We start from the raw sequence: 18,733 nt of genomic DNA, 5'->3' as shown, positions 1-18,733 counted from the left end.
CATTCAGCCATCCTTCCCAATTCCAAACCCAGTCCTCTATTTCACAGACCAGAATAACATCGAAAATGTCAGCTGTCACCATCAGCAGCACTTTTATTAGTAATAAGAGAGACCCAAGGTTCAAAAATGGTCCAAAGGCAGGGCAGCTACGTGGTACAGTGGATAGAGCACTAGCCTTGGAGTCAGGAGGACCTGAGTTCAAATCCGGCCTCAGACACTTAACACTTACTAGCTGTGTGACCCTGGGCAAGTCACTTAACCCCAATTGCCTCACCAAAAAAAAAAAATGGTCTGAAGGCAACTTGGTTAGAGGGCTCATTCGAAGTCCACAATTTTGAGCCTGAAATCACCAATAATTCCAAAGAAGCACATTTTATCTAAGATCAAGCGATTGGGGAAATTGAACTGAAAGCCTTCAGGCAGCCTTATGGTAAAGTGACTCCCTTCAAAGGTTATGCCAATCTAGATGGGGAGAGGGAAGAAGGAGCTGAACAGAGAGCCTTGGGCTTGCAGACAGGAAGACCTGTGTTCAAATTCCACCACATGACATTCACTACAAAGAACTGTGTTAGCTTGGACAAGTCATTTATTCATTCTGAGTCTGTTTCCCCCTCTATAAAATGAGGTGGGTCAGATGAGGTGACTCCTTCGGTTCCTTTCAGCTCTGAATCTTGGGTCCCATTATGTGTCATGAGATACCCCACAGATTTCTTTTATCCTACTGGGGCCATGGCCCTTCACAGCATCCTCTCTTCCTCCCTCCACCCCAATTCAAGGGATACTAGACTTCTTTGGAATGACCTTTGGAAAGTGACTAAGCCCTTTTTCCTCTAGCTTTTTTCTTTCCCCGCCACCGGAGTTTGCTTCTAGCACTCTTCTTTCAAAGGCCAACAGGTGGATGAGGTCATCATTTGGGTCCCTCCGAGGTGGAACATTCCATACTCTGATTCTGGGTTCTTACCTCCACTCTGCTTCCTGGCACAAAGGGGAAGTGGATCTCTTTTTCTTCTTGGCCCCAAGTACCAACTTCCAGGCTGTTACAGTAGATGAGGTTGATATGACCATAGGCACTGAAGCGTGAGTTGAAGTACAAGGCAAGGTTAATTTTGTCCTTGCCTAGGTTCAAGCCGAAGCTGGCAATTGAGATCACATCTCCATATTAACATGAGGCCCAGAGCTTAACTCCCATCTGTAACCCCCCACTCAAGGAATCCCTGACCCAGAAGACCCCCAAAGGGACTCACCCAATCCTGACCTGAACCTCCATGGCTTCTCTTCTGCAGTACCCCTCCTTCTCCACCCTGTCTAACAAGGGACATGGGAACATATTTTACTCTCTCCAGACACAAGGAGCTCAATGGCTATCCAAACTTTCCATGCCAATTGCTGAGTGGCAACTGTTAGGAAGTTTTTCCTGATGCTGGGTCCTAGCTCTGCTATCTGAGGCTGAGCCAAAGCCAGCTTGGTGCTTCTAATCAAAGGCCAAGTGCAAGCTGGTGTGTAAAGGATCCAGCCCTCACCCGGGGTTCGATTTTGTCTCATCCTTCCCATCTCCCACTCACTGCTTGGCATCGGGTGGAATATCTCCCAATATTTTCATGTGCTCACCAGGATGAAGGTTCAACTTTTGGAAAACCATATTCTGAAGAGACCAAACACAGGAAGGTTAAGGCTGCCTGGGAGCTGAGGGGACTCAGAGGTTCCAGTTGGGGTGGGGCCACTCTGCAGTGCTTGAGCTAACTCTCTAAGATAGGGGTTCTTAACCTGGTGTTCACAGATCTCCTTGGGGGGCCATGGAGAGATTACAAGGGATTTATCAATTTGGAGAGCATAAAAGAAATTAGATTTTTATTATCAATGGACTCTACTGGAAATTCATTTCCTTCTACTATGTAAAAAACATTTTTTTCAAAAGGGCTTCACCTGACTGGGGGGGGGGGGCGGGGCAGGGCAATGACACAAACCAGTAAAAGGACCTCTGAACTAAGACTGGAAGTTGCAGAAAAGGTGCTCACTTGTATGAGGGGAGATTGACTCACATGGGAGTTCCCTATACATACAATGTCCTCCCAGATCTGGTCACTATCTTTATCTGCTGACAAAATCATCAAATCACCATTGGGAAGGGAACTCATATTTCTATTTAAATAAAATCTTCCTCTGAAAAAATCCCCCAAAGTGGTCATCTTGGCTTTTTTGGAAGGCCTCCAACAATGGGAAAGTCCTTCCCTATGGCATCAAGTGGTTCCAATTCAGGAGAGCTCCCATTGTTGGAATGAATGTACAGATCCCTTTGCAGCTTTCCCAAATTCCTCCTGCTTCTTCCTCTGGGGCTGAGCAGGACCAGGCTAAATCTTCTATGTAAAAAAAATAAAATAATTTTTTTAAAAAGGGGCAGCTAGGACCCCAGAGGTGAAGCATTTCTGTCCCAACGTGCCCATTATTCTGGTTGGGAATAAGAAGGATCTTCAAAATGATGAGCACACGAGGCGGGAGCTGGCCAAGATGAAGCAGGAGCCAGTGAAACCTGAAGAAGGCAGAGATATGGCAAATCGAATTGGTGCATTTGGTTATATGGAGTGTTCAGTAAAGACCAAAGACGGTGTGAGGGAGGTTTTTGAAATGGCCACAAGAGCGGCTTTGCAAGCCAGACGTGGAAAGAAAAAATCTGGGTGCCTTGTCTTGTAAACACAGTGGAAAGCCCAAGCCCTCACTCGGTTAATTTTTGAAGTGCTGTTTATTAATCTTAGTGTATGATTACTGGCCTTTTTCATTTATCTATAATTTACTTTAAGAGATTTACAAATCAGAAATCATCTTGCTACCAGTATTTAGAAGCCAACCATGATTGTTTAATGACAGTCTGTATCCAACACATCTGTGCACACCAGGGTCCCTCTGACATTACTCTTAATAACCTTCTTCATTCTCCCAACCAGCACATCTGGCACTAATTCAAGGGAATTCTTAACTTCTTGCTTCTTTCTAGAAAGAGAAAAAAGGTGATAACTTTTGTGAATTGGGCTTTAACTACTTTTATACCTAACATGTCCTGTTGCTGTCAGCTACAGGGCCCTCTGGGGAATAAATATGGAGTCACTTCAGAGCAGGACCTCTTACAAGGCTTTTATTGGTATAGCTCTGGGGTATTATTCAATTGTTTGAAAAATGGGACCCAGCCAAAGACGTGGCAAGTCCCCATGCAGCTGTGGCAAAGCTACAGTTCTGTGGTTTCATGTTAGTTACCTTAGAGTTACTGTGTAATTAGTGCCACTTAATGTATGTTACCAAAAAATAAATATATCTACCCCAGCTTAAAAAAAAAAAAAAGGGGGCAGCTAGGTGGGGCAGGGAATAGAGCACCGGCCCTGGAGGCAGGAGTACCTGAGTTCAAATCCGGCCTCAGACACTTGACACTTACTAGCTGTGTGACACTGGGCGAGTCACTTAACCCCAATTGCCTCACTAAAAAAAACCAAAACAAACAAAAAACTTCCATGTAACAGCCCTCTGTACTTGCAGGCAAAATTCACTTACCCAAGGCCAACACCCCTTAATGTTGCATCCACCACCATCTATCTCAAGGGCAAGAGAAGCACTCCACAAACCATGGAGAGGTTGCAGTAACCAAAAAAAACGATGTTCCCCAGGAAAGATACACACAGCTCCCCTCATCCCAAACCCCCCAGGAAGCCCAAGCACTTGCCCTCTTGAGCCTGATTTCAAAGAAACCTGGAAGGACTTGCATGAACTGATGATGAGTGAGATGAGCAGAACCAGGAGAACATTGTACACAGTATCATCAACATTACGTGTTGATCAACTGTGATAGACTTGATTCTTCTCAGCAATACAATGGTACAAGAAAGTTTCAAAGGACTCATGATGGAAAAGGCTCTCCAAATCCAGAAAAAAAAGAACTGTGGAATATGGATGATGATTGAACCATACTATTTCTTTTGTTTTTGGTGATGTTGTTTTTCTTTTTTGAGGGTTTTCCCTTTTGCTCTGATTCTTCTCTTATAACATGACTAATGCAGAAATATGTTTAATGTTATTGTACATATATAACCTATATCAGATTATTTGCTGTCTTGGGGAGGGGGTGAGGGAAGGGAGGGAGGGAACAAAAAATTTAAAACTAGAAATCTTATAAAAACAGATGTTGAAGACTATCTCTACATGTAACTGGAAAATAATAAAATACACAATTTTTTAAAAAGCCTATGCAGGAGGCATATGAGAAGGCATATAGTTTCTTTTTCTTTTCTTTTTTTTTTTTTTTTTGCGGGGCAATGGGGATTAAGTGACTTGCCCAGGGTCACACAGCTAGTAAGTGTCAAGTGTCTGAGGCCAGATTTGAACTCAGGTACTCCTGACTCCAGGGCTGGTGCTCTATCCACTGTGCCACCTAGCCACCTCCCTGTAATAAAGTTTCAACTGTAATAATGTTTGGAAATACATTAACACAGTGGCATACAAGGAAAACCAGAAGTTAGTTAAAAATAAAGACATCCTTTTGTTCCATCTTAAATCTATCCCAAGTGGAAAAGGCTTGTATTCGACAGTCACCAAAAGATCACAGAAGTAAAGGGACTAATCTAGGGTCATTCAGCCATCCTTCCTAACTCCAAACCCAGCCCCCTATTCCCCAGACCAGAAAAACACGGAAGATATCAGCTGCTGTTGTCATACACACATTTATTAGCAATACAAAGTTTCCAGGAGTCAAGAACGGTCTGAAGCCAGCTTGATTCAGGAGCTCAGATGATGTCCATTGTTCTGAGCTTGAAGTCACCACTGGTTGACAGGAAGTTGATTGTTTCTAAGTTAAGACGATTAGGGAAAGTGAACTCATAACCATCAGGCAGCTTCACCTTAAAGTTCTTCCCTTCAAAAGTGATGGAAATCTGAATGAGGAGAGGAGAGAAGGAGCTGAAGGTCTGGGCTTGCAGACAGGAAGACCTGGGTTCAAATTCCACCTCAAGACAATCCCTACAAGACACTGTGTGACCTAGGGCAGAACATTTCTTCATTCTGAGCTTCAGTTTTCCCCTCGGTAAAATGAGGGTGTCAGACTATATGACCCCTGAGGTTCTCTCCAGCTGTAAATCTGGGGTCTTATTATATGTCCTAGGACACCCCAGAGACTTCTCATATCCTGTTGGGACCTTGGCCCTTCACAAATCCTTTCCTTCCTCCCCCCCCCCCAGCCCAAGGAATGCTGGGCTTCTTGGGAATGATCTTTGGAAAGTCACTGACTCCTTTCCCCTCCAGCTTTTCATCTTTTCCCCATCAGAGTTTACTTCAAGGACTATGTTGTCAAATGCATGAGAGTGCATGAGATCATCTCTTGGGTCCTTCCCAGCTGGAACATTCCATGCTCTGATTCTGGGCTCTTACCTCCACTCTGTTCCCTGGCACAAAGGGGAAGCGCTTCACTCTTTGCTCATTGCCCAACACTCCTCCCTTAATGGAGTTACAGACGATGGTTTTGGTCTCATTAAGATGGCGGAATCGTGCGTTGAAGTGCAGGCCAATGTTAAGATAGTCCTTGCCCAGGTCCACTCTAAAGCTGGGAATAGAGAACACATCTCCATCATTGACACGAGTCCCAGATTCTTGGAAACACCCTACTAAGAGAATCCCTGAGCTAGAACACCTACACAGGGACTCCCATCCAATCCTAACTTGAAGTACAGTGACTTTTCTTCTGCAGTACCCCTCCTATCCCCACCCTGTCTTGCATAATACTTATTTTACTACCTCCTGGGACAGTGAATTCATGACCTATCCGGGGAAGATTTTCCTGATGCTGTGTCCTAGCTCTGCCATCTAGGGTAGAACAAAACCAGTTTGGTGCCTGTCATCAAGTGCCAACAGCAGTCAGGTGTGTAAAGGATCCAGCTCTCACCCAGGGTTCCATTTGGTCTCATCCTTCCCATCTCCCACTTACTGCTTGGCAGCAGGTGGAATATCTCCCAGAAGTTTTATGCAGACTCCAGTGTGGAGGTCCAAGTTTGTGGCAACAATTTCCTGAAGAGACAAAGCAGAGTAAGGTAAGCACTGGCTGGGAGCTGAGGGGACCCAGAGTTTCCAGTTGGACAGGGGGCGCGTTCCAAGAATGTTCTAGGAAAGCTGATTCATGTCTAAGTTAGTTAGTAATGAAATAGGAGCAAGTCCCAGCTCCATGACCTTGGAGAAATCCCTCATGATTCTGGGCCTCAGTTTACCCATCTCTTAAATGAGGAACTAGCCTAGATGATTGATCCAGTCCACTGCTCATTTTACAGATAATGAAACTGAGGCTCAAAGCAGCAAGAAGTGACCTGTCTCAGGTCACACAAATGAGCAAAAGAATCAGAAATGGAATCCACGTTTTGCTTGGGTCCTAGGCTCATGTTCTCTTTCTGTCCCACTGACTGCCCCAGTGCCATCCTTGGCTGGCATCTCATGTTTCCTGGCACTTAGGTAAGGAAGAAGAGGCAAAGGGAGGACATAAGCATAGGAGATAGACTATAGCTTTTTTTAAATTATAAAAGTATTTTATTATTTTCCAGTTACATGTAGAGCTAGTTTTCAACATTTGTTTTTATAAGATTTCTATTTTCAAATTTTTCTCCCTCCCTCCTCTCCCTCCCCCCTCCCCAAGACAGCAATAATCTGATATAGGTTATATATGTACAATAACATTAAACATATTTCTGCATTATAGACTATAGCTTAATGGGGAAACTCCCTGGTAGCTAAGTCAGCCTTACCTTGACTCCCTCATACTCCCCAGATGCTGTGCTGCCCCGTCCCTCATTCTCCCAGAGCTGCCCTCATTTCATTAAGTAGGGATAGAAATTCTGCCCAGGACAGTTTTCTGGAAGAGGGTCCCCTATTCTGCAACGCCAAGTCTTGGTCCCAATCTAGGGCAGGAGCCAGCCATACCCAGGAGAAAGACAGTTGGCAAGGAAGGGGGAGGTACAGAAAGAATGTGGTGACCTTTGTAGAGACATTAAGGTAAAGAAACTTAGCTTCTAATCGCTGCCCCTCCATTTGGAGAAGGGAAAGGAATTGGGGTAGCACAGCGTGGGGTCCTTTCCTGTTCTAAAGCAATGGAGTTGTCATTGGCGGTAGGGTGAGGGAAATCTGCGCTGGTTCCCTAGAGAAGAGGCAAGAAGCGTATTTGTGTGGTTGATCCGGTCTTATTTTAAAGGGGCTAGAATCAGGAAGGACCTAAGAAATCACTTGCCCCCTGCCGCTCCCCCTCCCCCCCACCCCCCACGCCCTCTGCCATCTGCAGCCTCCTACTTTTCCAATGGAGTCTCCTCTGTCTGGATTCTTTCTGTCCCATCAGGCTGGGTTGGAGTTCACTTTGTAAGACAGTCATTCATTCCAGAAAGTCTGATCCTCTGGCGGAAGATTCACCTGTGCCCACCTCACACCCCCAGCTCGTCTCTTCTTCGGTCTCCACGACAGGGGATTGCCCCACATCCTACTCCCACCCCCACAAAGATGTAGCCCCTCAGAGCCAGGGGATCCCCGAACCTTAATCCCTACCAAGTCCCACGTCCCCCTTGCTCCTCTTTTCCCAGGCTATCTCCAGACAAAGCCCTGGACTAGCAACCAGCGACAGCTGACAGCTGCAAGGGTGACGGCATGGAAGGGGCACCCCTTGTAAGAGATGGGAAGGTCCGGGTGGTGGATGAGAGAAGTAGAGAAAGGAGATACAGCCTAAAAAGGGCGACGGGTAGAGCATCCCCACCCACTTTCGAACACACCCTTCTCAAGTTTCCCAGACTCTCTCGGAGCCTCAACCTCAGAGCCTATACCCTCTACAAAGAAACCCTCAGATTATACCCTGGCCATGACGGAAGATGAAAAATAATCTTGCGATTCTCCTGGATGCGCTCGGACCCCGGAGGACAAGGTCCACCTCCACAGGAGAGATGGAAACTCTGGAAGGCGTTCTGACCTTCAAATAGGGGGTCGGTCGTCGGGTTTCGGCTGAGTCACTACCTCCCAACCCCACCCCAACCCTCCGCCCTCACACTGTTCACCAATCCTGGGAGCACAAAAGGGGAGGGGGCGTGTCTCCGGAGTGTGGCCGCCGGAATTTTTGAAGTCTTTTTTGGAGGGGCAGCCAAATGGAGGAGATAACCCTTTGGCGGACGCTGTCGGGGCGAGTGGTTGAGAGATTGGAAGAGCCAATGGAAAACTACTCTGAGACTAAAAAAGAATCTGATATTGTCGGGAAGGGGCTGCAGGCCAGCTCGGGGCAGGCTACGCTCTGGTCTGGGTGAGAGTCAGCCCCCTGGCCTTCAAAGAGCGAATCTGGAGGGGGCAATCCTAATCAGAGGATGTCATAGCGTGGAGGGACCTGAGAAACCATATGGTGTCTTAACCAATGGGGAAACTGAGACCGCGGGGTCACTGGGGTAGTGAGGAGCTGAAACAGGATTTGGCACCACGTTTCCTGACCCCAAGTTCAGGACTCTTTCCGCCATATCACACGGTGAACCACCCGTGTTTTATAAATAGGGAAAGTGACATGCACGAATGAGAGTAACTTACCTAAGATCATGGTTTACTGTCGTTGAAGAAAGAGATGAGTGAGAGAAGAGAGCTTGGTCTCCATTTGTAATGAGTATCTCCACTACGTCACCCCATGCCCCAAAGGTCTGTGGGTGTTTGCAGCCTTACTGAAGCCCTGTAGTTTTCCCCCTGCCTTGGATTATGAGAAGGGGAAGCCTGGTGAGGTGCCCAAGGCTGAGCCTGTGGATTTCTGACCTGCTCTCAGAAATCTCTCTCTGCCTTGTCTGCATAATGAGGCAGGAGGGAGGCAGGCTGAGGTTCCTCAAACAGCCCTGCCATGGCAGCTCAAGGAAGGGAGTGGCAGGGACCCCTGGTGCTTCCAGATAATGGGCCCCAGGCTAGGGCCCCAGGTAACCTGTGACGCGGCTTCCTGTTAGACAGTCTCAGTCCCTGCCCTCGACAATGAGACCCAATGGAGCAGAGGTACAAGATCAGAGGTTAGAGGACCCTGTGATTCCATTCAACCAAAGGGGGATGGCCGAGGGAGGGGAAGAGGGAGCATGAGCCACCTGAGTGAAAAGAAGCTGTCTTATTGTGTCCCTTTTGCCCACTGTTTCACCATTGCCTCTTGTTCCTCTTATGAGGGAGGCTTGAAGGTCAGAAGCTACAGTTGCATCTCATTTTAATTTTGATCCTCAGTTTCCTCATCTGAAAATTGGGATTTTCACAATAAAATTATAAGAAGGGTATCATAGAGGATAGAGATGCACTCCTCCCAAGTCACTGAACTTCTCACTACTTGAGGAAACTCTCTGAGATAGGGCTTCTTAACCTGGCATTCACAGATCTCCCTGGCATCCATGGAGAGATCACAAGGGATTTGTCAACTTGGAGAGGATGAAAGAAATTCCAACTTTATTTTCAATAGACTCTAAGTGAAATTTGCCATTTCCTTTTACTATTTAAAAGAAAAAACTTTTTCCTCAATTCCCAGAAGGGCTTCACCAGTTTGCCCCAGAGGTGCGGGGGTGAAGGGGGGAATGACACAAACCAGGCATAGGACCTCTGTGCTAAGATAAGTTGTAGACAAGTTGCTGACTGGTACAGGGGGAATGGTGGTAGAGTCTGCTCACCTGGGAGCTCCCTATGTGCACAGAGACATCACACATTGGTTCCCTGTGCCTATCCCCTAACAGAAGCATTAAATCACTATGTGGAAGGGGCTTCATATATCTATTTAAATAAAATCTTCCTCTGAAACATTCCCCCAAAGTGGAATCTAGGTTCCCCTTGAAGGCCTCCAACAATGGGACACTCCCTCCCCATGGTATCAGGTGGTTCCACTTCAGGGCAGCTCCCACTGTTGCACTGAATGGACAGGTCCCTCTGCACCCTTCACACATTCCTCCTGCTTCTGCCTCTGGGGCTGAGCAGGACCAGGCTAAATCCTCTCCTGTAGCACAACCCTCTGCACTTGCAGGCAAGGCTCAGGTGGCCAAGACCCACACCCTTAGCTATTGCTTCTCCCTCCATCTATCTCAAGGGCAAGAGAAGCAATTCAGAAACCTTGGAGAGGTTGGAGAAACAAAAAACATGATCACCAGGCAGAGAGAGGTCCCAGCAGCCAACAGGGCAGAACAGACACAGCTCCCCTCCTCCCAAGCCCCAATGAAGCCCAAGTGCATCCCCTCCTTCACCTGATTCCAGCCCCTTCATCTTCCACAGTCTTGACATCACACCCTACCCCCATCCCCTGCACTGTGTCAGCTGTGTGACCCTTGGACAACTCATATCCCCACTCTGAATCTATTTCCTCCTCTATAAAAAGGAGATAACAATCCTTGCACCAACCCCCTCCCTGGTTGTTATGGGTGAAAGATTAAATGAATGAGGAGACAAAGGCTCAGTCTTTCAAGCTGATTGATGTATTAAATACAGCCTTCCAATTACCCAACCAACTAAGACCTGGCCCCTTCCTTATCTTTGGACAGCACCACAAATATTGGGGAGACAAATTCTTATACATGATAAACAATTAATCAAATGAAGTCAATTGATTAAAAGGAAATAATAGTACATTAGATAATGTGATTTCTAATTGGGGGAAAGATTGGGAGCTTTCCAAGGTGGGAGGGAGAGAGTGAACAGATGCAATCCCCTGAAAAAGATGTTTGCTCATCCAAGTATCTTTATACAATCAAAGGAATGTGGAAGCACCAACTGATTGATGAGTATGGGGCCAGTTTTCAGAGGAGACACATGGGTTGCTTGAGATGGATAATAGTGGGGAAACTCCATGCATCTGTCTTTGGATCTGATCGGGTTTCTGGTCATCCTAACCTAGGTCCTTAGTTAAGGGTCTCTAAGCAGCAGAGTGAAGTAGTCCAGCTTCCCAGCCATGCAGAGCTAGCTTCAAACAGTATACTAAGGCTTTCTCCCACTTTGCACAGTAGAATCAAGTTTTCTCCCAAGAAATAATTTGAAGAAGACGCATAAAATTTTTTAAACATTCTTTTATTCTTCTTCTTCTTTTAGTGAGGCAATTGGGGTTAAGTGACTTGCCCAGGGTCTGAGGCCGGATTTGAACTCAGGTACTCCTGACTCCAGGGCTGGTACTCTATCCACTGCACCACCTAGCTGCCCCAAGACCCATAATTTAATAGATAACAGAACTGTGTTAGCTCTAGAATTGAATGCCAAGAGGAAGTCAGTGTGCTTCACTCAATTCCCAGAATTAATCCCTTGGTGTCGTAATCTTCTCAGTTCCCTCAGTTTCCCCCCTTTGATCGATAGTGGACTGGAAAACTCACTCTTTCTCTGGATCACTTATCCATAAACCCATAAGGATTTTCTTAAATTCATAATCAGAATGACCTAAACCAGGTTACCCATCAAACTATTTAGAGGGAATACAATGGGCTTATTTTGAGAAGGGAGATTTAGGTTTCACCAAGGTAACCAAGAAAACTTTAACCTAAACACAAAGGTCATGAAGCATAAGGCCATGATCAACAATAATAATTAACATCAAGTGTCCTTGTATCAAAGTATTTCTAGCAGCTCTTTTTGTGATGGCTCAGAATTGGACATCAAAGGAATGCCCATCCATTGGGAAATGGCTGAACAAGCTGTGGTCTATGATGGTGATTGAATATTATTGTGTTATAAGACATGACAAACAGGATGACTTCAGAAAGGCCTGGAAAGACATGTCTGAACTGATGTACAGTGAAGTGAACAAAACCAAGAGAACATTGTGCACAGAGACAGCAACATTGTTGGAAGACGAACTCTGAATGACTTGACTATTCTCAACAATACAATGATCCAAGACAATCCCAAAGGTCTATTGATGAAACATACTATCCACCTCCAACTTATATTGATGAAGCCGGCTATTTTTCACCTTCTTTCATTTTTTCCTTTTAATCAATTTTTCTTGTACAAAATGATAAATATGGTAGTGTTTTACATAATCATACATGTATACCCCATATCTGATTGTTTGCCACCTCAGGCAGGGGGGAGGGAAGGAGGGGAGGGAGAGAAGGAGGGAAGGAGGAATAAAAATTGGAACCCCAAGCTATTAATAAAAATGTTTATCATATTTAAAAAGTGTCCTTCTATCCTACAGACCCACTCCCAATGTCCATTTCATAAGGATTCTAATCCAGGATTCTCCTACATTCTCCTTCCTCACAGGGTGAGACAGGGCAGCCCCAGGGATCCTGGGAGATCACCCCACCTCCTCTGATTGATGGCCCACCCCAGTCAGGACTCTCTGTCTGGTCCTAGTCATCATTTCCTTCCAACAAATGATCATATGCTCTTTCTGAAGAAGGCACTGGGTGACTGGTCCTGGGGCTGGCCAGACTACCTAGGATGTCTAATGGAGCCCCTCTAAGGCCTAATCTGCCTTCAGGAGTCAGTTTATTCAGACACAAGCTCTGATGTTCCTGCCCACAGCCCCACCTTAAATTGGGGTTTTAGCTACTTCTTTCTGCCTCTCTCAAATCTCTCTCTCTCCAGGATTTTCCAGCATTTGGGGGGCGGGGAATAGAGTGACAGAGGGAGGCCAGATACTGGCCAAGTGAGTATGGGCAAGAGAGCTCTGACGGAAGGCTCGACCCCGGGGAGTACATCACCCCAGGGACAAATATATAGGAAGTATAATCCAACAAATTCCAAGTTCCTGGGAATGGGGTGGAGAAGAGGGAAGCTGAGTAAACTTAGTGGGGTCATTCCTACCCTTCATGAAGCATTCTAAAACCTTAACAAATAAAATCATAAATAAACATGTACTGGGGCAGGGGGGCAAAGGAAATCAATAGTCCCAGGGAAAGAGATCTAGGGTCCTTCCTTATCCATCACTTGGGGAACAGGATCCTCTTTCCTCTTAAAACCTATGCAGGAGCCACATGGCCCCTCAGATTTGCATTCGGGGTACCCCCTTCCATTGGCCCACTGGAACCTGGAAGTTCAATGGATTCCAGCACTGGGACTGACCCTTAGGGGCAGGACTCAATGACCCACACTGGTTGATATTCCAGAACTTTGGACAAGACTGGATTAGTTGCATCCATGGTCTCAAGTCCAATCTAGTGGAGATTATATGTGGATGGGAGAAGGGAAAGCCCTCAAATAGGCAGAAGAAGGAGTTTTGGCACAGAGGGTTTCAAGAAAGAGCCCCTTAGGGTCATAGATTCAAAGCTGGAAGTGGCCTCAGATATCATTTAGTCCAACCTCCTCATTTTTATAGAGAAGGAAACTGAGGTGCCTCTTGCTCTAAAATAAAGTGAGGAGAAAGAATATAAATTAAGGAAGCACTGACCAAATCAGAGCTGAGAGAAGAGGGAAATGGGACCTGATCCCAGGGGTGATGTTGGAGAGGATTTTGCTATTATGAAAATGGCACCCACTAGAGGGAAGCAGGGGGCAATGGAGGGGAGATAGGACACCTAGCCCTTCCTAAAGGGAGAAGGGAAGAATAGGTCCATTGTGGAGCTGGGACTCAGGTCCTGACCTACTGATCCCAGAAGATGGAGAATCAGTGTGTGTGTGTGCTTGGGTTGGTGGGTGGGGAGAACATCCAATCTGGATCAGAACATGGGGATTGGGGAAGTGGTCCCCTCATAATCATAGTGAGGAAGAAATGGTTACCTAGAGAAGACCCAGAGAATGTCTTTCCACTACATTCCTATCTTGCTTCGAGATCTCTCTGAACTTCCTTATGTGCTTCCTTATGATGTTCCTCCAAGGGACTCAGGACTTCACTGGTTTGTATTCAGCATCTTTCTAGCAGCTGGACTTGTCCACAGTCTGTGGTCTCATCTCCTCCCTTCACTGAGAAACAGGTTTGCCCTCAATTACTCCAGTGGGAAAGCCCTTCATGGTTGTTAATCAGGCATCGTCTAGGATTCCACATTTTGATGAGGTAAAAGAGGCCACTCTTTGCCTCCCTTCTCACCCAGCATTAATCTCTAGATTAGTGTTGCCTTGGACCAACTGAGACCTGGGAAAGCCCTTAGCTTCAAAAGGTCAGTCTCCCCCTTTATCTGAGGTCATTTCCAGTCTTCATAATGTATATTTTAACACTGGACCCAGATGGTTCTGGAGGAGAGAGTGAGGTTGGTGACCTTGCACAGCCCTCCCTCACTTAAATCCAATTCACTGCAAGTCATGACATCACTTCATGATGTCATGGTCCTCTTCAAGGGAGAAGAAACAGCAACAACAAAACAAGACTTCTAAGTGCTTGTCCCTTATTTGTGCATGGTGGCCTGGACTCCTGTCAGTCTGGGGAAGAACAGGGACCCCTTCTCAGAATACTGTGGTGCTGTTGTCATGGTGGTTTTTCTTTTCTAATTTTGTGAAGGTTTTGTATTTTAAATTTGTTTTTAATATTAATTTTTAAAAATTGTGCCTTTCAAATTCCCATTCCCTCTCAGGCTTCCCCTACCCACTGAGAAGGCAAGTAATATAGTTTCAACTGCAATAATGTTTGGAAATACAATTAACACAGTGGCATACAAGGAAAACCAGAAGTTAGTTAAAAATAAAGACATCCTTTTGTTCCATCTTAAATCTATCCCAAGTGGAAAAGGCTTGTACTCGACAGTCACCAAAAGATCATAGAGGTGAAGGGACTTATCTAGGGTCATTCAGCCATCCTTCCTAACTCCAAACCCAGCCCCCTATTCCCCAGACCAGAAAAACACGGAAGATATCAGCTGCTGTTGTCATACACACATTTATTTGCTAATCTTTTTTTTTTTTTTTGCAGGGCAATGAGGGTTAAGTGACTTGCCCAGGATCACACAGCTAGTAAGTGTCAAGTGTCTGAGGCCGGATTTGAACTCAGGTACTCCTGAATCTAGGGCTAGTGCTTTAGCACTGCGCCATCTAGCTGCCCCACACATTTATTTGCAATACAAAATTTCCAGGAGTCAAGAACGGTCTGAAGCCAGCTTGATTCAGGAGCTCAGTTGATGTTCATTGTTCTGAGCTTGAAGTCACCACTGGTTGACAGGAAGTTGATTGTTTCTAAGTTAAGATGATTAGGAAAAGTTAACTCATAACCATCAGGCAGCTTCACCTTAAAGTTCTTCCCTTCAAAGGTGATGCAAATCTGAATGGGGAGAGGAGAGAAGGAGCTGAAGGTCTGGGCTTGCAGACAGGAAGACCTGGGTTCAAATTCCACCTCAAGACACTCCCTACAAGACACTGTGTGACCTAGGGCAGAACATTTCTTCATTCTGAGCTTCAGTTTTCCCCTCAGTAAAATGAGGGTGTCAGACTATATGACCCCTGAGGTTCTCTCCAGCTGTAAATCTGGGGTCTTATTATATGTCCTAGGACACCCCAGAGACTTCTCATATCCTGTTGGGACCTTGGCCCTTCACAAATCCTTTCCTTCCTCCCCCCCCCCCAGCCCAAGGAATGCTGGGCTTCTTGGGAATGATCTTTGGAAAGTCACTGACTCCTTTCCCCTCCAGCTTTTCATCTTTTCCCCATCAGAGTTTACTTCAAGGACTATGTTGTCAAATGCATGAGAGTGCATGAGATCATCTCTTGGGTCCTTCCCAGCTGGAACATTCCATGCTCTGATTCTGGGCTCTTACCTCCACTCTGTTCCCTGGCACAAAGGGGAAGCGCTTCACTCTTCGTTCATTGCCCAACACTCCTCCCTTAATGGAGTTACAGATGATGGTTTTGTTCTCATTAAGATGGCAGAATCGTGCATTGAAGTGCAAGCCAATGTTAAGATAGTCCTTGCCCAGGTCCACTCTAAAGCTGGGAATAGAGAACACATCTCCATCATTGACACGAGTCCCAGATTCTTGGAAACACCCTACTAAGAGAATCCCTGAGCTAGAACACCCACACAGAGACTCCCACCCAATCCTGACTTGAAGTACAGTGACTTTTCTTCTGCAGTACCCCTCCTATCCCCACCCTGTCTCACAAGTGAGCATAGTACTTATTTTGCTACCTCCAGGGACAGTGAATTCACGACCTATGCAAACAGATCAGTTTCTATGGGGAAGATTTTCCTGATGCTGTGTCCTAGCTCTGCCATCTAGGGTAGAACAAAACCAGTTTGGTGCCTGTCATCAAGTGCCAACAACAGTCAGGTGTGTAAAGGATCCAGCTCTCACCCAGGGTTCCATTTTGTCTCATCCTTCCCATCTCCCACTTACTGCTCGGCAGCAGGTGGAATATCTCCCAGAAGTTTTATGCAGACTCCAGTGTGGAGGTCCAAGTTTGTGGCAACAATTTCCTGAAGAGACAAAGCAGAGTAAGGTAAGCACTGGCTGGGAGCTGAGGGGACCCAGAGTTTCCAGTTGGACAGGGGGCGCGTTCCAAGAATGTTCTAGGAAAGCTGATTCATGTCTAAGTTAGTTAGTAATGAAATAGGAGCAAGTCCCAGCTCCATGACCTTGGAGAAATCCCTCATGATTCTGGGCCTCAGTTTACCCATCTCTTAAATGAGGAACTAGCCTAGATGATTGATCCAGTCCACTGCTCATTTTACAGATAATGAAACTGAGGCTCAAAGCAGCAAGAAGTGACCTGTCTCAGGTCACACAAATGAGCAAAAGAATCAGAAATGGAATCCACGTTTTGCTTGGGTCCTAGGCTCATGTTCTCTTTCTGTCCCACTGACTGCCCCAGTGCCATCCTTGGCTGGCATCTCATGTTTCCTGGCACTTAGGTAAGGAAGAAGAGGCAAAGGGAGGACATAAGCATAGGAGATAGACTATAGCTTTTTTTAAATTATAAAAGTATTTTATTATTTTCCAGTAACATGTAGAGCTAGTTTTCAACATTTGTTTTTATAAGATTTCTATTTTCAAATTTTTCTCCCTCCCCCCTCCCCAAGACAGCAATAATCTGATATAGATTATATATGTACAATAACATTAAACATATTTCTGCATTATAGACTATAGTTTAATGGGGAAACTCCCTGGTAGCTAGGTCAGCCTTACCTTGACTCCCTCATACTCCCCAGATGCTGTGCTGCCCCGTCCCTCATTCTCCCAGAGCTGCCCTCATTTCATTAAGTAGGGATAGAAATTCTGCCCAGGACAGTTTTCTGGAAGAGGGTCCCCTATTCTGCAACGCCAAGTCTTGGTCCCAATCTAGGGCAGGAGCCAGCCATACCCAGGAGAAAGACAGTTGGCAAGGAAGGGGGAGGTACAGAAAGAATGTGGTGACCTTTGTAGAGACATTAAGGTAAAGAAACTTAGCTTCTAATCGCTGCCCCTCCATTTGGAGAAGGGAAAGGAATTGGGGTAGCACAGCGTGGGGTCCTTTCCTGTTCTAAAGCAATGGAGTTGTCATTGGCGGTAGGGTGAGGGAAATCTGCGCTGGTTCCCTAGAGAAGAGGCAAGAAGCGTATTTGTGTGGTTGATCCGGTCTTATTTTAAAGGGGCTAGAATCAGGAAGGACCTAAGAAATCACTTGCCCCCTGCCGCTCCCCCTCCCCCCCACCCCCCACGCCCTCTGCCATCTGCAGCCTCCTACTTTTCCAATGGAGTCTCCTCTGTCTGGATTCTTTCTGTCCCATCAGGCTGGGTTGGAGTTCACTTTGTAAGACAGTCATTCATTCCAGAAAGTCTGATCCTCTGGCGGAAGATTCACCTGTGCCCACCTCACACCCCCAGCTCGTCTCTTCTTCGGTCTCCACGACAGGGGATTGCCCCACATCCTACTCCCACCCCCACAAAGATGTAGCCCCTCAGAGCCAGGGGATCCCCGAACCTTAATCCCTACCAAGTCCCACGTCCCCCTTGCTCCTCTTTTCCCAGGCTATCTCCAGACAAAGCCCTGGACTAGCAACCAGCGACAGCTGACAGCTGCAAGGGTGACGGCATGGAAGGGGCACCCCTTGTAAGAGATGGGAAGGTCCGGGTGGTGGATGAGAGAAGTAGAGAAAGGAGATACAGCCTAAAAAGGGCGACGGGTAGAGCATCCCCACCCACTTTCGAACACACCCTTCTCAAGTTTCCCAGACTCTCTCGGAGCCTCAACCTCAGAGCCTATACCCTCTACAAAGAAACCCTCAGATTATACCCTGGCCATGACGGAAGATGAAAAATAATCTTGCGATTCTCCTGGATGCGCTCGGACCCCGGAGGACAAGGTCCACCTCCACAGGAGAGATGGAAACTCTGGAAGGCGTTCTGACCTTCAAATAGGGGGTCGGTCGTCGGGTTTCGGCTGAGTCACTACCTCCCAACCCCACCCCAACCCTCCGCCCTCACACTGTTCACCAATCCTGGGAGCACAAAAGGGGAGGGGGCGTGTCTCCGGAGTGTGGCCGCCGGAATTTTTGAAGTCTTTTTTGGAGGGGCAGCCAAATGGAGGAGATAACCCTTTGGCGGACGCTGTCGGGGCGAGTGGTTGAGAGATTGGAAGAGCCAATGGAAAACTACTCTGAGACTAAAAAAGAATCTGATATTGTCGGGAAGGGGCTGCAGGCCAGCTCGGGGCAGGCTACGCTCTGGTCTGGGTGAGAGTCAGCCCCCTGGCCTTCAAAGAGCGAATCTGGAGGGGGCAATCCTAATCAGAGGATGTCATAGCGTGGAGGGACCTGAGAAACCATATGGTGTCTTAACCAATGGGGAAACTGAGACCGCGGGGTCACTGGGGTAGTGAGGAGCTGAAACAGGATTTGGCACCACGTTTCCTGACCCCAAGTTCA

At 46.6% G+C, this 18,733-nt stretch overlaps 3 protein-coding genes across 3 annotated transcripts; all 3 read right to left on the bottom strand.

Moving 5' to 3' along the window:
- Positions 1 to 315: 315 nt before the first annotated feature.
- LOC122729058 (galectin-1-like) lies at positions 316 to 1,639 on the bottom strand. Its single transcript, XM_043967722.1, has 3 exons — positions 1,563 to 1,639; positions 962 to 1,133; positions 316 to 462 (listed from the first exon to the last, which is right to left on the bottom strand). The coding sequence occupies exons 1-3, from the start codon at positions 1,637 to 1,639 to the stop codon at positions 316 to 318; spliced, it is 396 nt and encodes a 131-aa protein (XP_043823657.1).
- A 3,124-nt stretch (positions 1,640 to 4,763) lies between these two features.
- LOC122729057 (galectin-1-like) lies at positions 4,764 to 7,919 on the bottom strand. The gene is made up of 4 exons (XM_043967721.1): positions 7,849 to 7,919; positions 5,957 to 6,036; positions 5,404 to 5,575; positions 4,764 to 4,910 (listed from the first exon to the last, which is right to left on the bottom strand). Exons 1-4 carry the CDS (start codon positions 7,855 to 7,857, stop codon positions 4,764 to 4,766), a joined length of 408 nt encoding a protein of 135 aa, XP_043823656.1. The 5' UTR covers positions 7,858 to 7,919.
- A 6,992-nt stretch (positions 7,920 to 14,911) lies between these two features.
- Positions 14,912 to 18,173, bottom strand: LOC122729910 (galectin-1-like). The gene is made up of 4 exons (XM_043969046.1): positions 18,103 to 18,173; positions 16,224 to 16,303; positions 15,645 to 15,816; positions 14,912 to 15,151 (listed from the first exon to the last, which is right to left on the bottom strand). Exons 1-4 carry the CDS (start codon positions 18,109 to 18,111, stop codon positions 15,005 to 15,007), a joined length of 408 nt encoding a protein of 135 aa, XP_043824981.1. The 5' UTR covers positions 18,112 to 18,173; the 3' UTR covers positions 14,912 to 15,004.
- Positions 18,174 to 18,733: the final 560 nt, after the last annotated feature.

This window comes from Dromiciops gliroides, chromosome 5, assembly GCF_019393635.1.
Source record: "Dromiciops gliroides isolate mDroGli1 chromosome 5, mDroGli1.pri, whole genome shotgun sequence".
NCBI lineage: Eukaryota > Metazoa > Chordata > Mammalia > Microbiotheria > Microbiotheriidae > Dromiciops > Dromiciops gliroides.
The sequence above is the reverse complement of the archived record's forward strand: the minus strand, read 5'-3'. Positions and strand labels throughout refer to the sequence as shown.